This window comes from Lissotriton helveticus, chromosome 3_1 (genome assembly GCF_964261635.1).
Source record: "Lissotriton helveticus chromosome 3_1, aLisHel1.1, whole genome shotgun sequence".
NCBI lineage: Eukaryota > Metazoa > Chordata > Amphibia > Caudata > Salamandridae > Lissotriton > Lissotriton helveticus.
Window position 1 is genome coordinate 1,929,182,237 of NC_136061.1, and position 19,331 is coordinate 1,929,201,567.

Here is a 19,331-nt window from a genome sequence, read left to right on the forward strand (position 1 = left end):
CCTCTCATTGGCTAGCTCCATAAATGGAGGCTAGCCATTGGGAGGCAGAGGCTGTCAATCGCGCTTTCTCACGAAAACGCGATTCGGGGGCGTTTCTGGTGCTTTTTTTAAGCCCCGCCCCTTTGTCCCGGGCCGCGCTGCGATTGGCTGCCGGCCCGGGACACCCCCGTGACGTCATTCCCGGGCCGCGCTGTGATTGGCTGCTGGCCGGGAAACCCCCGTGACGTCAGCCAATCACAGCACGGCCCGGGACCTGACTTGTTTTTTTTGGGGGGGACGGCGCGTTGTGATCATTTGTTCGTGGCTGACGAACATCCCTCTATCCTCTATCCCCTTCTCCTGGCATTGTCTGATTGTGTTCGATTGTGTTTGTGAACTGTTTTCAAATCCGACCTCGGTTTCGGTTCCGTTCCCGCCCCCCCTCCTCCCGTTGACGGTGCGCCGTTCCCGGCCCCCCCTCCCCCCCCTCCCGCTGTCCGTGAGTCTAACTGGGATATGCTCTTTTAAGGGAGGTTTTAGTTGTGTTAATAACCAGCAGATGTTAGCTGGAAGGGCGGGGTGTTCCGTGCTTGAAATATGACTTTAATCCCTACTTGTTTGTGTATGCAGCAGCAGTATTCGTTTGAGCCTCGACTTTGTGCACGAGAAACAATCCCAGCTGAGTTGGGCAGCAATATTCCATAGCAGCCACTAGAGGGAGCCCTTGCCCTGACTGTTTTAGAGGCACTTGTAAAAGCCGCGGCCGTGCCAGAGGAGGGGACAAGATGCCTCGGGAAAAGGCGAGCCTGTCTGCACGCTGGCGTCGGAAAATCACGACACCTTGGGTGGAACTGGTCTTTGAAATGTAATTCGACTGCGTCATTGTATGTGCTGAAAACTGCAAGTACCAGACTGCCTCACGATGTGACGTAAAGCCCAGAGTTATCTGACATGTAAATAGCGCCAGGCTAGGCATCTAACGTGCACCGTCTGCAACGAGGAGATGTGTCCCTTATCTGGAAAATGCTTCTTACATTCTGGATCGCGTCTAACAGCAAAATATCACAAATAGCAGCTCCCCGGTTCAAATCTCCGGAATTCGCTTTGCCAGATACACACCGACTGCCTCAAATGTCCGTCTTCAACTCAAGCAGGACTCGTTTAACATCGCTATGGATGCGGTGGGACCCACCACCACCACCCGACGCCGTTACCCTCTTAAGGTGGAGTTCTTGTTTGGGTTTGAATGCAGGGGGTGGCAGGTACTTAGTGTGTGTCATGTGGGGGGTGTCAAGCATTCCTCCGCAAGCCTAGACTGAAGATTCCACAGTAAGGTTGGGCAGGGGTGTCCCCGAAATGGGTTGCTCGGTCCGGACCACGCAAATGGAGTGTACATTAACGGGTAGGGGGGCTGCTCTCGATGACGATAATGAGCACATTTATTATCGAGTATGACGGAAGCGGTGCAGTGTGCCATCATGCATATAGCGCTTAATGTACGGGTTCTAAACGCAGCACTAACAAGTGTATGTGTCACTGATCTCGATTGAGCACATTGTATCTACCTAAGAAGGTGCGGAGCATCGCCTTGGGGGTCCTAGCCTTTGATCTGCAGTTTGTACACAGACGTACTTTTAAGTCGAGAACTGCGCCTCCCACGGAGAATCGATATGTTTGCATACAGGAGCAGCTTGACACCACGGTAGGACAGAGGCAGAAAAATTGGACCGGGTCCCAGAATAAAAGTGGCCTCTATTAGCACGTAGTTTAAAAAATTGGCTCACATTTGAAAATTCAGGGCAGTTTGGAACTTGTAAATACACGCTGCCCAGGTGTTTTGCAAGGTGTGGAAGACTGCATGTGTCTGTGCTTGCTGCAGGAAAGGTTGGTGGTAATAGGGAAACCCACATTAAAATTGAATCACAGACCATAAAACAAGCCCAAAAAGTGGCCCACACACTGTCATGTCAGATCAGCCCTCCGGCCGGATTCCCACACAGGCCTGCCCGACACTGTCTCACCTGAGTGTATTGTGTTCTAGGATGTGATAAGTGATACCTCCCTTGAGGCTTCAGGGACGGCGTGTCTCCTCTCTAGCATAAGAGCATGGCAAATGTGAAGATGGCATTCCGTCACGAGGAACTAAACCACCCCACATGGGGGCGGATGCACAGAGGCATAAAAGCAGCAGGGGTCTGATCGTGAACTACGTGTTATAAAGTCTCCGTGACCTCACAGGAGGTGGGGGCTCCTGGGATATCGGCGCAGACTCGTTAGCCCTGATTTCACCTGAGCCTCTCGGGTAGGCCGTTAGTCCAGAGCTCTGTCTTCCTGAACTCTCACGAGTCTCACTGCTTGGCAGAAAGATCCATGTCTCTTCCCTATTGGCACAGTCCGTCCAGATCGGTACACAGTCAGTCCTCCCTGACTAGTTACTATTGCCCAAACCTCAATGGATAGACGTCGGCAGGATGAAATGCTGAGTTGTGGTGCGGTTTGAGCCTGTCACTGCAGGTAGTTTACAGATTTCAACAGAGATCGTTCAGTTCACAATGTTTCTTCAAATACCATATTGACGTCTATTACTCGATTTTCTGCAGAGCAATTGAATGTTCTGCTGTTTTAATTGAATGTTCTGCAGCGCGCACTGGAGAGGGGTAGGTAAGATAACTTAACTCTTCACGGCCAGAGCTGCTCTGCTGCTCGTATCTTTAGTCTGAAACTGACTCCCCCCCCCCCCCCCCCACCCTGTATCACTTGAGGGAAGTGTTAACGCATGCCCGAAAGCATCAGAGCCTCGGTGCCAACGGGGCACACGTGTGTACACCACAAGGCAACTTCTTCATGAAATTGTGAAAATTAGCCATTTCAGAGCTGTGACGCTGTGCAATCCCGCATTGCAAGACATCCGAATTGCAAAGCACGCACCCCCTTTACAAAATAAAGATACGAGAAAATGGACCAGCTGTGCACAGCTGCCCAATGCCAAGGCATGTATTACTTTAAAATGTGTTAATGCAGTTGCTGAAAGCGCATGTACAAGCCAGGCGCTTTATCACCGAAGCCCGTTGCAATGCAAGACATGCAAGCTATTCTCCAGTGTTACAACTGTGCACATCTGGGGCGCCAGGCACTAGCTCCTAGGTGCTTTATCACCGAAGTACGTTGCAATGCAAGACGTGCAAGCTATTCTCCAGTGTTACAACTGTGCACATCTGGGGCGCCAGGCACTAGCTCCTAGGTGCTTTATCACCGAAGTACGTTGCAATGCAAGACGGGCAAGCTATTCTCCAGTGTTACAACTGTGCACATCTGGGGCGCCAGGCACTAGCTCCTAGGTGCTTTATCACCGAAGTATGTTGCAATGCAAGACGTGCAAGCTATTCTCCAGTGTTACAACTGTGCACATCTGGGGCGCCAGGCACTAGCTCCTAGGTGCTTTATCACCGAAGTACGTTGCAATGCAAGACGTGCAAGCTATTCTCCAGTGTTACAACTGTGCACATCTGGGGCGCCAGGCACTAGCTCCTAGGTGCTTTATCACCGAAGTACGTTGCAATGCAAGACGTGCAAGCTATTCTCCAGTGTTACAACTGTGCACATCTGGGGCGCCAGGCACTAGCTCCTAGGTGCTTTATCACCGAAGCCCGTTGCAATGCAAGACGTGCAAGCTATTCTCCAGTGTTACAACTGTGCACATCTGGGGCGCCAGGCACTAGCTCCTAGGTGCTTTATCACCGAAGCCCGTTGCAATGCAAGACATGCAAGCTATTCTCCAGTGTTACAACTGTGCACATCTGGGGCGCCAGGCACTAGCTCCTAGGTGCTTTATCACCGAAGTACGTTGCAATGCAAGACGTGCAAGCTATTCTCCAGTGTTACAACTGTGCACATCTGGGGCGCCAGGCACTAGCTTCTAGGCGCATTGTCACCGAAGCCCGTTGCAATGCAAGACATGCAAGCTATTCTCCAGTGTTACAACTGTGCACATCTGGGGCGCCAGGCACTAGCTCCTAGGTGCTTTATCAACGAAGTCCGTTGCAATGCAAGACGTGCAAGCCTTGCTCAAGTAGGAGCCTTTTCCTGCCAAATTAAATGGTTTACATCTGTGCACATCTGGGGAGCACAATCAGTGCAGGCCTCTGGGACACAAATGCACCCTGCACTCCGAAGCTGTGCGCGCGGCCGCACGCTGCACGTCCACCCGAGAGAAAGGTGAACTTTAAAAGGGAAACGTGTGAGAAGGGTACCTGCGCCTCGCGTTGGTCTCTCCGAGAAGGCGTAGTACACAACTGAGACAAGCCCTACCTCCCTTACCTTTTTACGTGTTGTCATATTTGTAGGCGCATATCACGCTTGCGTTCTTGTTCCAGAAAGCATTCATAGAGGCTAGATGGTGATGTTTATTTTCGTTATTTAAAAAAATTTACTTGTCAGCGATGACGTTTGGAAATAGGAGGGAATGGGTCTGATACTCTCCGTCATGTGCTTTATACAAACGTGTTTTATAAGTAACCTTGCCTGCGGGGCTTATGTGGTTTCTATTTGGTGGTGGCCATCATAAGGTCAGTCAAAATGTCTCGGGATGCTCATATAGGTTGATCGCTACAGAATCAGATCGTATAAAAACTGACTGACCGAAGGTGACCATAGCTGGTGAAGCCATCAATCTGGTCTTATAATAAACTCGGTATCTTGAAGACATACTGGCACCACTGCCAAAATGAAAGATGCTGGCTGTGATAACATGGAAAGGGAACCCAGGGAAGTCCAATGCACAGCGCAAAAAAAATTACCATCTTGAAAATGTGGTTGTAACCCGCAAGTTCCGCCATGAAGAATATACATTTCTGCGATTGGCATGTTTGTGTAATAACAAAACTTGGTTTAAAAAATGTGTACTAAAATTAGTATTTACCGTTTTTTCTCATATCTATAAACAAGCGCTCGTCAAAACAACCTCAATGTACTATTTAGTTAACAGTGGAGCATTGCAGCAGCGCGGCTACTGTAGAGAGACGGGAGTCCTATTTGTCCACTTCAGAGCCGGATGTGTAGTCTGTAATCTGAAAATTTAAATAGCAGAACAGCAAAGCAGTGTACTCATTTAGCTGCCCGCGCGCCGCGCTTCCTCTCAGAGCTGCAATTCGGGTCCGTATTTGTTTATATTAATTAAGTTAATTGGAAAGTGATGTGCTTCACATGTGGTGAATTGCGAAACATCCAGCCTGTGAATTGGAGCCTGCTGGCTCGTTTCCCAGTGATATCCGTTCATCCCTGGGTGCTGCAACCAGACTAGTCACGGGCCAATCATTTCTTTTTCTGGTACGTTGAGCAACAAAACATCCCTGGCAAAAACAGTACACCTTCTGGAAGCATCAAGGGAGGAATTAACCAGGAAAGTAGATGTATGCAGGTTTGGAGTATGAGTGTTCAGTGGAAAGGATTTTACTTTTTCAATAAACCAAACTTCCTCTATGTATGAAGGTTTTGCTTTTAGCAGAAATGCCAGGATGATACTAAATTATAGATATTTTATATCGGCTGTGGTATTCCTTTCTTCAACCCTTAGAAGGATGAATAGCGGCGTTGGCCCTACTGGGCCACGATTCTGTGCTCCGATATTGCACACTGACCTCCATAGCGCGCGCTCTCAACCCACTGAGCCTCTTGCTAGAAAATCGGGTCCCATCGTCTTTTTGCTGCTACAACCCGTTCTCCAGGGATTGTGCATGAGTTTGTGAAGCGTAATGAAAAATAAACGATAATCAGTTACTTGATAGACTCAAACTAATGTTTTATTCAAAGGCAGGGTGGAAAAATGAAATTAAATGACATGAAGTGAAATTTAACAAATGTGAACTTCTGACTGCAGTTAGTGATATTACGCGAACCTTTGGCTGATCAGCGATGCAGAGATAATATTGTGCACTGTACGTCTAGGGTCTTGCGAGACATTAAGCTATTGGCATTGTAAATGACAATGCCATTTATTTATCGGTTTTCAAAAACAACACATAAATGAAAAATTTGTCATTTACAATGCCAATAGCTCTAACTTTTACAAAGGCGAAACCGTTGCATTGTAAATGCTTGTTTAAACAGAGCACGCAATAGGCCAAAGGCGGGCACGTTGCTCCGCCCATGACCTATTGGTGTCTGTTACGTGCACCAAAGCCCATATGTTTTCAATTATCATGCCCAAACACGGCCGCGATAATTGAAAACATATGGCTCGCAGTGGGGCGCGTGCACGGCTCGCAGTGGCGCGCGTGCACCACTCGCGGGTGTATTTTTTTTGTACAATAGCGATCACTATCGCGATCACTTTCAGTGCCGCTTGTTAATTTAATTTCATTGTGTAAGTGTGCACAGCTGTTGCTCTATCAGTCATGATATGTGCTTCTCAAAAAACCCACCTGTTCTTCATATTTTTAAAATACTTGAAAACAAAATGCAGACCGAGAAAGAGTTAGTTTTATGTCTGGTTTTATCTGTACAATTTAATGAAAACTAGGACCCTAATTGTAAATGGGCACTTGGTTAATTTTTACAAAACTATATACACTTTAAAAAAAAATAAAAGCACTATCATTATGGCAAGCTGAGCTTACAATTCAATAAACTTCCTGTGCATTCGACCCAGTAGTAAAAGGTTGGTTCAGTAGACCACATATGTATCCATACGTAGAAGATGTTGAAACTGTACATCTTGCCTTAGCTGCAGCAGTCCTCTTTCCCTCGACCCTACTGTGGCACTGTAAAGAGTCAGTTACAGTGTGTGCTGCCAGGGATTGGACCTACTTGTAGAGTGGAAGAAATAAACGTGAAAACTTGCTGGCCTTAACTCCAAACAATCCGTCCTTGTCATTGGTCTATACTATGAGAACTTGTTTCTTACATATTGCTAAATGCTACACTTAAGTTTCTAAACACTAAATAACAAATGCTATTACTCAGTTTTTGGTGCTCTGTTTATCCACCTCAGAAGGGCCAAAGATCGAGTCTGCATAGTATTATAGTTGAAGAAGAAAAATAACCCAAGACATACATTTTTCTACAACATGTCTATCCCAACTAGGTTTATGTAGTGTGCCATGCCTGATTTTTGAAAGTATTGAAGGAATAAACCCTCAAAGGTTAGATAGGTTCCTAAATTGCTTCTTTGCTGCTGCAAATGTTGCCCAACTTTAGTAGTATTAAAATGTCTCAGAGTCCACTCACTGCACTATCATCGCCTTCAGCTGCTGCGCGGCTGGTCCCACGAGTATGTCCTATAACTTAATTCAGTGTGCAGGCAGGGGGTTTCCTACAGGCCTCGGGGACTCCGACAGGCTTTCCTAGAACTTGAAACGTGGTGAGGTTGTTGTTTATGACTCTTGCCTTGCCCCTCCCACCCAATTGCCCTCCTTCTGTTGCCCATGTTGCCCCCCCTACTGGCATTCAAAAAGCTCCCTGACACAGACAATTCTTGCCGCATCATAAAGTTTTCTTTCCTCATCTGGCATGTTGCCTCTAAAGTATGCGGCCGCCATTTTTTAACTATCTGTTTAGTTTTGTTAAAATCACGGCACCGATGCTTTAGCTTTAAATATCTCAAGCTAAAGTGCCAGTGCAGCAATTGCTTCAACAGTAAAGAAACAGAAAAAAAATGTTTTTTCCATTTGTTTACTTTGAAAGCAATGTCAGCACCCACGCTTTAGCTTAAAATATTTGAAGCTAAAGTATGAGTGCCGCAGTTGATTTTTAATGCAATAGATCTGGAATCACTGAAAATTTGAGCTATTGGTGTTACATTATTATTAGCACCGCCAATAGCTCAAACTTTCACTAATGCGAGACCTATTGCATTGAAAATGCTTGTTTTCTTAGATACTAGGTTTCTCAGAGTATATTTACTCCCAACAGGAGCAGAATGTCACCTTCCAATCAAGCATGTCAATTGAAACTGCAATAAATAGTCAAAGGTGCCAGACTGTAATGAACTGGGCGGTTGTATGACAGAACCATGCATGCCTCAACCTTGCGGTCTTTATAACAGCCGCAAATTTACCACACATGCCTTTACCACCCATGCCTTTACAACAAATTTTGTTGTAAAGGCGTGTTTGGTAAAGTTATGTGGGTGCTAAAGATACCACCACAGCCCTCCCCCCGCTCTGAGTCCTAAAACTCAGCCCTCCTGCTTTATAATCCACCTGCCCCAGCGATATTAACTACCCCAACCTCTTATGCTGAGCCCAAAAACCTGTCCCCCTATCCCAAAAAGACTACCACGAGCCCAGCACCCCTGCCCTGAGCCCTAAAAACTGCCCATGCACTGAAAACTGCCCCATCCCGCCTGAACCCTAAAACTCTGCCCTCTGACCTACAAACTACCCTGACCCCAGCCCCCCGCGTGAACCCTAAAACCCCAAAACCCCGAACTCTCCCCGGCCCAAGCCCAACTTACCAATCTGCGTCCTGGTCCTTCCTGCTATATGCCTGTGGTTCCTCTCACTGCTCATCCTCTCAGACAGCTAGAATGCCGACTGCCTTAACCACGCTTATGCGTGGGTAAGGCATATGCGTGGTTACAGATAGCATTGTTCAGCTTGCGGGGAAACAGCACACGTGCTTAGGGACGTGTTGCAAATGCCATTTCCAAACTGGACATGTTGAAATGGAAGGGCAGGAATTGCTGTCAGCTGCTCCGACCGCCTTCGCCGCTGAATTGCAGCTAAATAATGACAGTGAAGAAAATTCACTGCCATGTTGGTTCCATGTGTGATTGTGTCTCCCTCACTGTTGATTTTCGGCAATCCTAGATGACCTCTGGTGGCATGGCTGTTAATATAGCAAGGCCCCTTCACTGTTATTTTAGCCTCTCTGAATAAAAAAGCTCATCCATCTTGTACGGTGGGACACTGAAAACTTTCAACTTTGAACAGATGCTCGTGTATCTTGGTTATTGATATAGAATTTTTCTTTGTATATTTCCAAGGTATTGCAGCCAACGTGTTTCACCTTACAATAACCAAGACCCAAGAGCATCTGTTTAGTGTTGAATGTGGTCATCCATAATTGTTTCTGTTGCCTCTCTAGTTTTGGCATAAAAACGTGTTTAATGTATGGTCAATGTGCAGCTGACCATTGAGGTGATTCAGAAAAGGGGGTGGTGATGAACAGAGTGTCTGAATTAAGCAGACCACTCTTACCCAGTCCAAAGATCAGGGCTTGATCCATCACCGTTATTTAGCTCACTGCCCCATCCCAGCTCAGAACCTGGCTATATGCAAATTAGTCTGTCCCTGGCCCAGTGCATCATGGGAACAGGGCAGACCAAACTACCAAGCCAATTCTTCACCAGAAAGGAGACAAGCTTCCGGGGACCGGTTTCTGCCATTCCAGGCGTCGTCGGCCCGGCTTGCTTGAATCCTGATGGAGCAGTGAGCAAGGGACTCATGTCGGAGTATACCCTTCCACGCTTATGGTGGACAAAATGATTCAGAAAAGGGGGTGGTGATGAACAGAGTGTCTGAATTAAGCAGACCACTCTTACCCAGTCCAAAGATCAGGGCTTGATCCATCACCGTTATTTAGCTCACTGCCCCATCCCAGCTCAGAACCTGGCTATATGCAAATTAGTCTGTCCCTGGCCCAGTGCATCATGGGAACAGGGCAGACCAAACTACCAAGCCAATTCTTCACCAGAAAGGAGACAAGCTTCCGGGGACCGGTTTCTGCCATTCCAGGCGTCGTCGGCCCGGCTTGCTTGAGGTGGGCAACGTTTTTAGTCTATTGAGGTGACTACTTCAGGCGGTGCGGCATTGAATTCCTTGGCTGTCTTCCTTTCTTGTTTAGTGTCAACACTGAATACCAGTGCTGTTCAGCAGGCATCCCTTATCATCAGTTCCATTTCCATCAGGACCTTAGGCATCGAAGCGCTCAGAAAGTGTTGACCACTGAAGACATTTACATCGTAGAACAACTGAGTCTTAAGCACTTTTGTAAATGGCACCATGTGTTGTGTTAATGCAGCATAGCTGGAGGGCTAGTTTGTGGGCGGAAGTGAATGTGGAATATATAGGTTCCCCCAACTGGGTCAGCTCAGATAGGATGAAACCAGAGCAGGGGTTGCTGCCTTTAGCTATTTTCCATACCTGGGAGCATTTGAACCCCCACCCCTCACAGTTCCAGGGCAGATGGAGGTAGACTTTGTTTTTTAGAAACTCTTCATTATTGGGAAGTGGTTGTCTGCAAAGCATTTCTGGATGTCTGTGGCCAAGTTGTGGGTCCTTATTATTTTAACTCTGCCCCTCAGCCCTATTTTCCCCCATTTGTAGGCCAGCTTACTCAACTGTGATACAAAAGGGGGTGGTGATGGACGGAGCATCTGAATCAATCAAACACTCACACCCAGTCAAAAGATCTGGGTTTAATCCATCATCGTTCTTTAGCCCACTCTGCCACCCCAGTTCAGACATGGCTATATGCAAATCAGTCTGACCCTGTGCCTCATGGGAACAGTCCAGCCCGAACTGCCAAGCCATGTCTTCCCTGGACCGGAAACAAGCTTCCGAGGACCGGTTTCTGGCATTCCAGCCGTCTTCAGCCCGGCTTGCTTTGCCACTGGATTCAAGCAAGCCGGGCTGAAGACGGCTGGAATGCCAGAAACCGGTCCTCTGAAGCTTGTTTCCGGTCCAGGGAAGACATGGCTTGGCAGTCCGGGCTGGACTGTTCCCATGAGGCACAGGGTCAGACTGATTTGCATATAGCCATGTCTGAACTGGGGTGGCAGAGTGGGCTAAAGAACGGTGATGGATTAAACCCAGATCTTTTGACTGGGTGTGAGTGTTTGATTGATTCAGATGCTCCGTCCATCACCACCCCCTTTTGTACTCCTCAACTGTGATGACTGCTCAACTGCCCTCAGCTTATTATGAAAAGCTAAATTCTAATGTACATCAATGTAGCTCTGAATAAAACTAATCTTTTTTTTTTTTCTGGGGCGATTTCCACCCGTTTGGGTGCTTCTTCCTCTCTAGTCCACTGTGGGGATGAGGGGTGCTCAGGAAAGCTCTAATTTGCTCCAGTAATTTGTTTAACAAAACAAAGATTTGCAGATATTTAGTAAGCTCTCGCATTCAGAAACAAGTATTGGCAATGCCAATAGGTCTGGCTTTAAAAGAGTGTTGTGTGTTAATATGAAGGTAATATGAATGTTGCATGGTAATATAAAGCTTTGCAAGTAAATAGCATTGGAATGGATATGTCTTTGAATAGAAGCAAAGAACTATAGAATTATACTGGTGTAGGTTAAAAGGCCAGGTGAAAGTTACAGTGTCAAGCCAGACCTAAAAATCTATGTAGGTTAATAACTGCCCTCCTTCTTTCTGGGCTACTGCCAGAAAAAAATACCATAAATGATATAGTTATCTAAGACACTTTAATATCATTGCAATGTTTAAGATAAGGTAAATGGATAAATAAACGAAAGGTTCACAGCTGCTTGGAGAGGGCAGCACATTTTTGTGAGAGCACACAACTTCTGCCCAATAACAACATGTACTCCTGGCTCCCAAAATGTGGGTGGAGTCAAAGCCCCTGTATAGTGATTCTCACATAAGTCTGGCGACAGCTGCACTGTCAAACCAGACCATAATGTTGGTTGGAAAAAAAATGTTTCGGTAGCGACAGCCATTCAGGTTTCTTGGTTTCCTGTATAAGTCACAGATCCTGCAGTGGCCAAGGGGAGAAAAAGCTCCCTCAATCGGGATTGAATATTTAAAAAATGTTTTATCCTTAAATTTTCCCTGGATCTGGAGCAGAGCATAATTCAAGTAGAAACCACTGAGATACCCATCAAGTTAAACCTTCGAAGCCAAGCCGACACATTTTTTTAACTCATTTTGAAAACTACTGAACTGATTGCACAAAATGGCCTATTCCACTTGCATGCCAGTTCAGCTTTTTTTTCTTTTTCTTTTGCTTAAGCACGCATACAGCAGTTATTCCTAAGGGACTTAGGAAAAAAAGTGTATTGTTTTTGGGGGGAGGGGCTTTCTCTTACTCTGTGCAGATTTGTCACAGTGCCAAAAATCATTATTACACCAGTGGTAATTACAATGTAATTGTAACCACATAGTTGTTTTCACAGAATTTAAGTCCCAGCTGCAGATAGTCGGATACTGAAACGAATACGCTCCACGCTCCTCAAAGATTCAGTTAACTGAAGTGACAAGTAAGGTAATGTATTAATACGGTAAAGATATATGCCAGCCTCGTTTCTGTGTCAGTGACCTAGTGCTTCTTTATGCACTTGTACGGTATAGGAGATCAGTGTCCCTCTATTCCGATTAGTCTGGTAATCTATTACAAGTACGTTTGGTATACTAAGGAGAGAGCAGGCTTGTCCATTTCGACATTTATGCTTCGTGAATATTAATTGTAGGAAGGGAAATAACACTTAATTAGTCTGCAACAATCGCACCCACATGAAGAAACCTTCCCTGTTGCAAGTAAGTGGTTGGTCCCTTTCTGTCCTATGGGAAATGATTCTCCTCAGATTTTGCAAAGACTTCTTGTTGAAGGTGACTTGGTGGTGGCCCAGTACATGTTTGTACCATGCTGCAGTTTCCCCTCATGTTTGTCCTGCTTGCTGTGTTAGTCTCACTGCATGCTGTGTGCTAATGTTTGCAACTCCTGCATGCTGCCCAAACGGTGTCGTTATTACAAGCTGATTGATGCATATTTGTCTTTTTTTTTTTAAAAACATGCAGTTTACTTCTCTAGAGCCAGCAGGGTGCAGGTACATGCTGATGCAGAATGGGCTCAGAGGGAAATGCACTTTAAAAAGCGCTGTTTCCACTCGCAGCTGAGCACGTCACTTCCAGTTTATAAGGGGGCTGATACATCTGCTTACTTGATTGACTTCAGTGGTTCACAACCTCCGCCGTTATCCTCCTAGATGTTTTTCTCTTCACTCCGTGCTTTCTCCTTTCCTCTTGGGCGCTTTCTCGCATTTCTTTCCGAATATTTCTGTTGCTTGTTCTGTATACTCTACAGGATGTTCTCGTTATGTTTCTCTTACACAGTATGGTTCCCTCTTTGCTTCATATACAGTTCCCTCAAGGCTCCGTGTTCTGTGTTCCCTTCGCAGCAATTCACGCTCTCTTACCCCTTCTTGTCAGCAGTTGATGGCTTCCTTCCCTCCCTTCCTCTTTCTATTTAGTATGTGGATTTGGTGCACTCCGTGAATCATTGGCGTTACTTGTTTCCTTACGGTTGAAGATGTGAGGTTATCATTGTTCTTACTAGGATACAGTTAAACCTGGGCCATTATTCTGGGACTCTTTGCTGTTTTATTGTAGGAAATATCCTTTTCAGAAAGAATAGTGTGGTGGTGAAGGGTAGTTACTGATGATGTAACAGATCAGATAAAAACAACAACTAGAATACGGACCCAGATTACCGGGTAAATAGATTGTGTTGGAAACCTCTGCTATACCTCCCTTCCATTCTGCATAGAACCTTCTAACCTGTTGTGCTGCATGAGACACTATTAATATTCAACAAACAAAACTAAGCATGAGTAATAAATAACAATGAGATCAACTTAAAGGTGCATTGTTGTTTAATCACAATGCGCCCACGTCAAACATATTGTACACATAATTCATGTTATCCACATGAAATTAGAAGTGCCCCAATGGTGTGAGGGGAGGGAGGTCTCGGTGAGAGGAAATTAGTGCAGGTTTAGGGAGGTGGTAAAGTGAAGGCCAAACGACCTTAATTGCAACAATCTCTAAAACTGGCTTCAAAACAGAGCCAGACACATAAACAGTTAATGTACACAAATCGCACTATGCCATGCTTGTAAGGTTGCAGTATAAATCACGCTCGGGGTAGAGGCTGGCAGGTGGACCGGTTGTCTGTTGACGTTTCGACCCCACAGCAATACAGGTAATGTTAGGACCTTAAAGGAGGGCCTTCCTCAGGACAGGGGAAGGGGGAGAGGGCGCAGACTTCCGTGGGTTAAGTAATCACACACGGGTCCTGGAGCAAGGTAATCAGTCCTAGTAGTTCGTGGTAATGAAAGTCCATCAATGCGAAGGATGGGCTCATTAAGTCACCGTCCTCGATGCAACATCATTTCAAGCATCGAGGACGGTGACTTAATGAGCCCATCCTTCGGTATATGGAGGGATCAAAAATAAGGGTTTCCTCCACCTTTCTCAGTGGCTTTTTCATCAAAAGGGAAAAACGAAAAGAGCAGTGTGAAGTAAGGAGGTGTTGTGATCTGGAGTTTATGACGTTTTCATCATAAAGAGAAAATCCTTGTTGAAGTCATTGATGATGCCATGGAGGAATGGACCTTAGACTGCAACAGTAAATGTTTAGAATTCTAGAAAGCAGCAGTTGGTCGTTATGGCCCAACCTCTTGGGGGTGTAGAGCGATTTCAGGGGTACATGAGCTGCACTTAATGACTGGGGGGAAATAACGTTTAGAATGATGGTGGAGGCACTAGGAAGATGAAGGCAGACCGCTCAGGAACTGAATCAGTAAAAGCTCAAATCTAAAACTGTCTACGTAGTAGTCGAGTGTGGGTAAATGAGAAATACTAGAAATGTGTCTTATGATAATGAACAACATATGAGGTTATTTTTACCCTTTGTTGGGAGTGTACTTTTAGAACTTGAGGTCACTGCATAAGACAGTGTTTCCATTTAATCGCATTTATATTCACAAATCCTTTTAGCTCATAGATAGTGATGCTGGGAACAAACTGGTAGAAGAAATGCCAAAGTAATGTTAGCAGACGAGTCCAAAAGATCCTCCTAGAAGTGCATGAGAGTAACAGTACTGAGAAAAAAACTATGTACTGCTGGAGTGTAAAAGGAGTATGCGGGGTCAAGTAAACGCTTGTTAAATGAGCACTTAGTGGAGGACGTAGCCCTCACTGGGCATCAGTCTGTTTTTGATCAGCAGATCCAGCTGCCCCTGTCTCTGCATCTTCCTTGAATGTCCCACATTTCCTGTTGTTTTCATTCTACTCTTCGTTTGTCTTGGGAAGTATTCTCAACTGTTGGAGTTCATTAAGCCTTCTCCAACTTCCTATGTCTTTTGTCATTCTTTCTAACTTTCTGATCAGTTATTTCTAGTGTGCTTTGAGCGATTTGTTCTCTGGTTATTGTCTCTTTGCTTCCTGCACGTTTATGGGTCTCATTTTCCAGAGGCGGGAAAAATGGTTTCTTATTAACAAATAACCTCACGTTTCTTTTGATCGAGCCGATCCAAAATGGCAGCAGAATTAAGCGGCTTGTTCATAGCACCTTGTCTGCATTCATTCCAATACAATGTTGACGTTTTCCTGCTACGTTCTAAAATGTTTAGGAGTGTTTCACATTTATTTTGTCATTTACATTTGGGAGCACAGCGATTCCAGACTTTGCAGGGCTGGAATCGCACAATCCCAGCAGCTGCTTAATGGTGTAAATTATGCAAATACAGGATGCTCAGACTGTTCCGCTCCCAAAATCAGAACAGTCTTTGATGTAAACTCTGCCATAGAACGCTTAAGGTTCAGGGTCTAGTAAATCTGTTAAATTGAGTGTTAGCTCTAAAGTGTATAATGCATACAGTTACATTGGCATAAACATGCCTGAAAACCTTAGGAACCTTTTGGGTATGTAGTATTTTTTTGTCCCAATCAGACATTTTATCCCAGACTGAAGCGTAGCGAAGAGACGCCTTTGAAAAAGCATGAGTATTTGACCTGTGTGAGAAGCTGTCAGTAGGGGCTTGTAAGGAGAATGTCATACAAATGCAACAAACTATAGAACAAGTTCTAGACATAGACAAGAGTAAACTGTTGACTATTCCATCACCTGTGTGCGTGTGTTTTACGTCCCCGACAAGAAGCAGAGGACTCCCAAAGCTGGGAGAGAATGAGTGAGCAACAAAGCGTCCCTCATCTAGAGTTTAAAAAAAGAACTTGCCCGACCTTTGAAGGAAGATATGCTTTGTAGACTGAGCTCATAAGGACAATGTGGACCACTGAAGGGGATTATAAGCAGATCGCATCCCACATTAGGGGCTTTTAAGGAACATGTATTCTCCAGTTGGGACTTTAATACAGGAGTAGATATTAGCAGAGATTATACGCCCCACACTAGGGTTGAAAACTAGTGCCCTTTCCCACACAAAAGTAATTAGCAGCGATCCATTCCCCCCACCCCCCAGTATGGTGTTACAGAAGCATTATGCCCGATTGATGTGTTCTGTGGAGCATGACCTTCCACCGAGTCTAGATCATGTTTTTGTCAGTTTATCTACCCTCGTGTGTACAACATGGTGTCCCTAGAGAAATCATTTGAACCGCCTTATTCTATGTTAACTTCTCCTTCCTTTTTTTTTTTTATTTGGTAGGAGACTGAATTGTAGGACTCTCAATCCACATATACAATAGACACAATTTCAGAACCTAAAAACTCACATAATAGCACCTGATGTCTGTTCCACACCTTTTTCTTAGCCATAACACGCTAGTTAAAATCAAGTATAAAGGTTTGTTGATAGGGCTTTGAAAAAGTGATCTGTCCTATTGGAAAATAGTTGCTTTCGAGTGTTTGAATGCCCTGCCTAAAATGTCACTGTTAATATTATCACACACATGACTTGTTTTTCATTGATAGATGATGAAGAGAGAGATGCTCAGGAAGATCCTGCAGACTACAGAAAGGACAGTGTGAAAGATGTCCTGTGAGCGAGGAAGGTAACATGAAAATCCTGCAAGTTGGCAAGACGAGACCTTAAAGTGCTGCAAGTGGTTAATGTCTCATTCCGGCGTTGATCAGAAAGTCCATTTTGGGATATCTGGGAGAAGCCAGTCAGAAAAAGTTTTACTTCTGTTTGCCTTGAGATTCAAATGGCAGCTGTGAAGAAACAATGTTCTGGGCTCTGTTTGGCTCAATAGACTTAAACGTCTTTTTTTTTTGTTTAACATGCGATGACGTTAGTGGTGGAAGAAAGTACCTGACAAAAATGAGCCAAGGACGTTTATGAAAAACAGAATCAACTTTTGAAATCCGATCAGTGGTTTCATGTCAGATCTTTGATCTAAAAAGCCCTACATGGGAAGCAGTGGGGATGCCGATCCTCCAGACTGCAGTGCTAAGGATCTGCAGTCACATCAGGCTGGAGCCTAAAATCAGTAGTCACTCTGGATAGAGGATCAATGGATATGCATTCACTCTAAACTCTGAAGCTGTGGGCTGACAATACTCCAAACGGTGGATTGTTTGAGATGGATTACACACTTTTGATTCCCTGAATTTTATTTGGGCCATAATATATGTGTGTTTGTTTGTGTGTGTGTGTGTGTGTGTGTATATATATATATATGACATGAGTAATGGAGGAAGGCAGGGGAGAGAGAAAATCCTATTCTTTCCACATTGTCCTTATTTGAGGTTATGTGTGAGCACTGTTGTGTTGAAGATTCACTCTTGGTTTTGTTATAGTTGGTAGTTCAATGTCAAATGAGAATATGGCTAAAAGCTCAACAGAAATACCAAACTATCCTGCACTAAACTTCGGAAAATGAAGGAAGCAGCAGACTTGTAATACAGAGTCCTTTGGGTGCTGGTGCCAACCCCCTACACCTACTGTGAAAACGGTCAGTGTTCCTGGCTTTGGGATTTTATGGTGCATCTAAATAGGAAACAATCTCTGCAGGGATCTCTGTATTCTTTCAGCGGATGGAAAACATTTATAAGCACTTTTGGATTCTGTGTTGCTTGAAATTGTCCCATTCCCTGGAGATTCATCAGCTATGACACTAGTGCTGACAGTGTTCATTAGTGAATGAGTATATATGTGTACAATGTTAATGCTGAAAATTCTTATTATGCAGCCATCCACAGTCCACACCCCATTATATGCTTATTGTGGATTTACATAGGCAATTTATTGGGGCTTTTTTTTCAAATTGGTTTAGTTTCTTATCAAATGTTTCTGGTTTAGACGCAAACAAAAGGTGGTGTATGTACGCCTTGTAAAGAATAACCTGCTGAACAAATAATGGTGGTGGGAGAGTTAAAATGTCTTTTGCCCATTATTCTTAAGGTTGTTAATGTTTTTTTAAGTAGTGTCAAAGGTGACATTGAAGATTTTAAAATTTTAAGGATTAATGATGCATGCAAAAGGTAAGACAGTCGTATCAAAGGATCTGTTATGGGATGGGAGGTGGGTTGTTGCAAAGTGTCAGGTAATTTGGTCGAATGGGTAGATGTTCCACAATGCATTTACCTACACTTGTGTTAAGGGTTTTAAATTTCCGAACTTTCAAACATAATCTTTCTTTACCCACCAGCATTATTTATTGATGTGCAATGCTAAAAACAGAGCATATTCTGGAAGTCTGATTTGTTATATTAAGTGCCACAACCCATTGTCGATCTTAATCTGTTCCATGGTTAATTTCTTCAGACGGGGTATAGCTATAGTAACTATGGGTTCTAATAAAGAAAAATGTGATAAAACAATCTCAGTATGTGGTTTACTATTTTAATAATACCAGGCACCATCCACATTTGCTTCTTAAATTACATCCTTAATCACACAGACATTCTTCCTTTATGCCATTTGCTAATCACATATCTACTCACAACTTAATGTTTATAGGTAGGTTAAAATCTGAAAGAAACAGGTTAGTGTTAGATTCCTTACCTTAGCATATCCCCAGCCGTCAGACTGGATCCGGAAGTTTTCATCAGCAGTACCTATGCGCGTCGGTAGGTGTCATCTGCGGCTCCGTGTCTGTCGTTGGAGTCATGATCGCCGGGATGACGTCGTGGGAGCACTTAGACGCCGCCCTCGCGCGCTGACATCCGTTCTTCTTTTTTCCGCACCAGCAAGCGCAGATCCGGGAAGAGCTAGTACCCTAGTCTCTTTTTGACTAAATTTTTGGCCTATTTTGGCTATCTTTTTCGAGTTGATTCGACTCCTGGTGCCGGTAGGGATGCCTGGATTCAAACCGTGTGACGCCTGTCACCGCCTGATGTTGGTGACCGCCCCCCACCGCCGGTGTCTCTACTGCCTAGGGGCCGTTCACGACGACAAGTCGTGCCCCGACTGCCGGGCCTTGACATCGAAGGCTAGGCGGGAGCGGTCCCACAAGCTCCTCGAGCTCCGGCAGTCGGCTCCGCGCCGCTTGAGGTCCCAGTCGAGGGGCCGGTCGCGTAGCCGGAGCCTGCACCGTTCGTCGGGCTCAAAGTGCTCTCATTCAGGTAAGTCGAGGCACTCTAAAAAGAAGTCGAAAAAGCGACGTCGCTCTTCTGACTCCCCTCGCCAGTCACGCGACTCGGCT

At 45.0% G+C, this 19,331-nt stretch overlaps 1 protein-coding gene across 3 annotated transcripts in view; it reads left to right on the forward strand.

Annotated features, from left to right (window-relative positions):
* The window catches only part of GOLM2 (golgi membrane protein 2), a 416,514-nt gene extending 398,007 nt beyond the window's left edge, over positions 1-18,507 (forward strand). For 2 of the 3 annotated variants that reach the window (XM_078682961.1, XM_078682960.1), the window contains one exon: positions 16,657-18,507. In XM_078682961.1, the coding sequence (XP_078539087.1) occupies positions 16,657-16,727 (71 nt within the window). In that variant the 3' untranslated portion in view covers positions 16,728-18,507. The remainder of the gene's footprint in view (positions 1-16,656) is intronic. The other variant, XM_078682959.1, reaches the window with a different exon arrangement.
* The last annotated feature ends 824 nt before the right edge of the window (positions 18,508-19,331 follow it).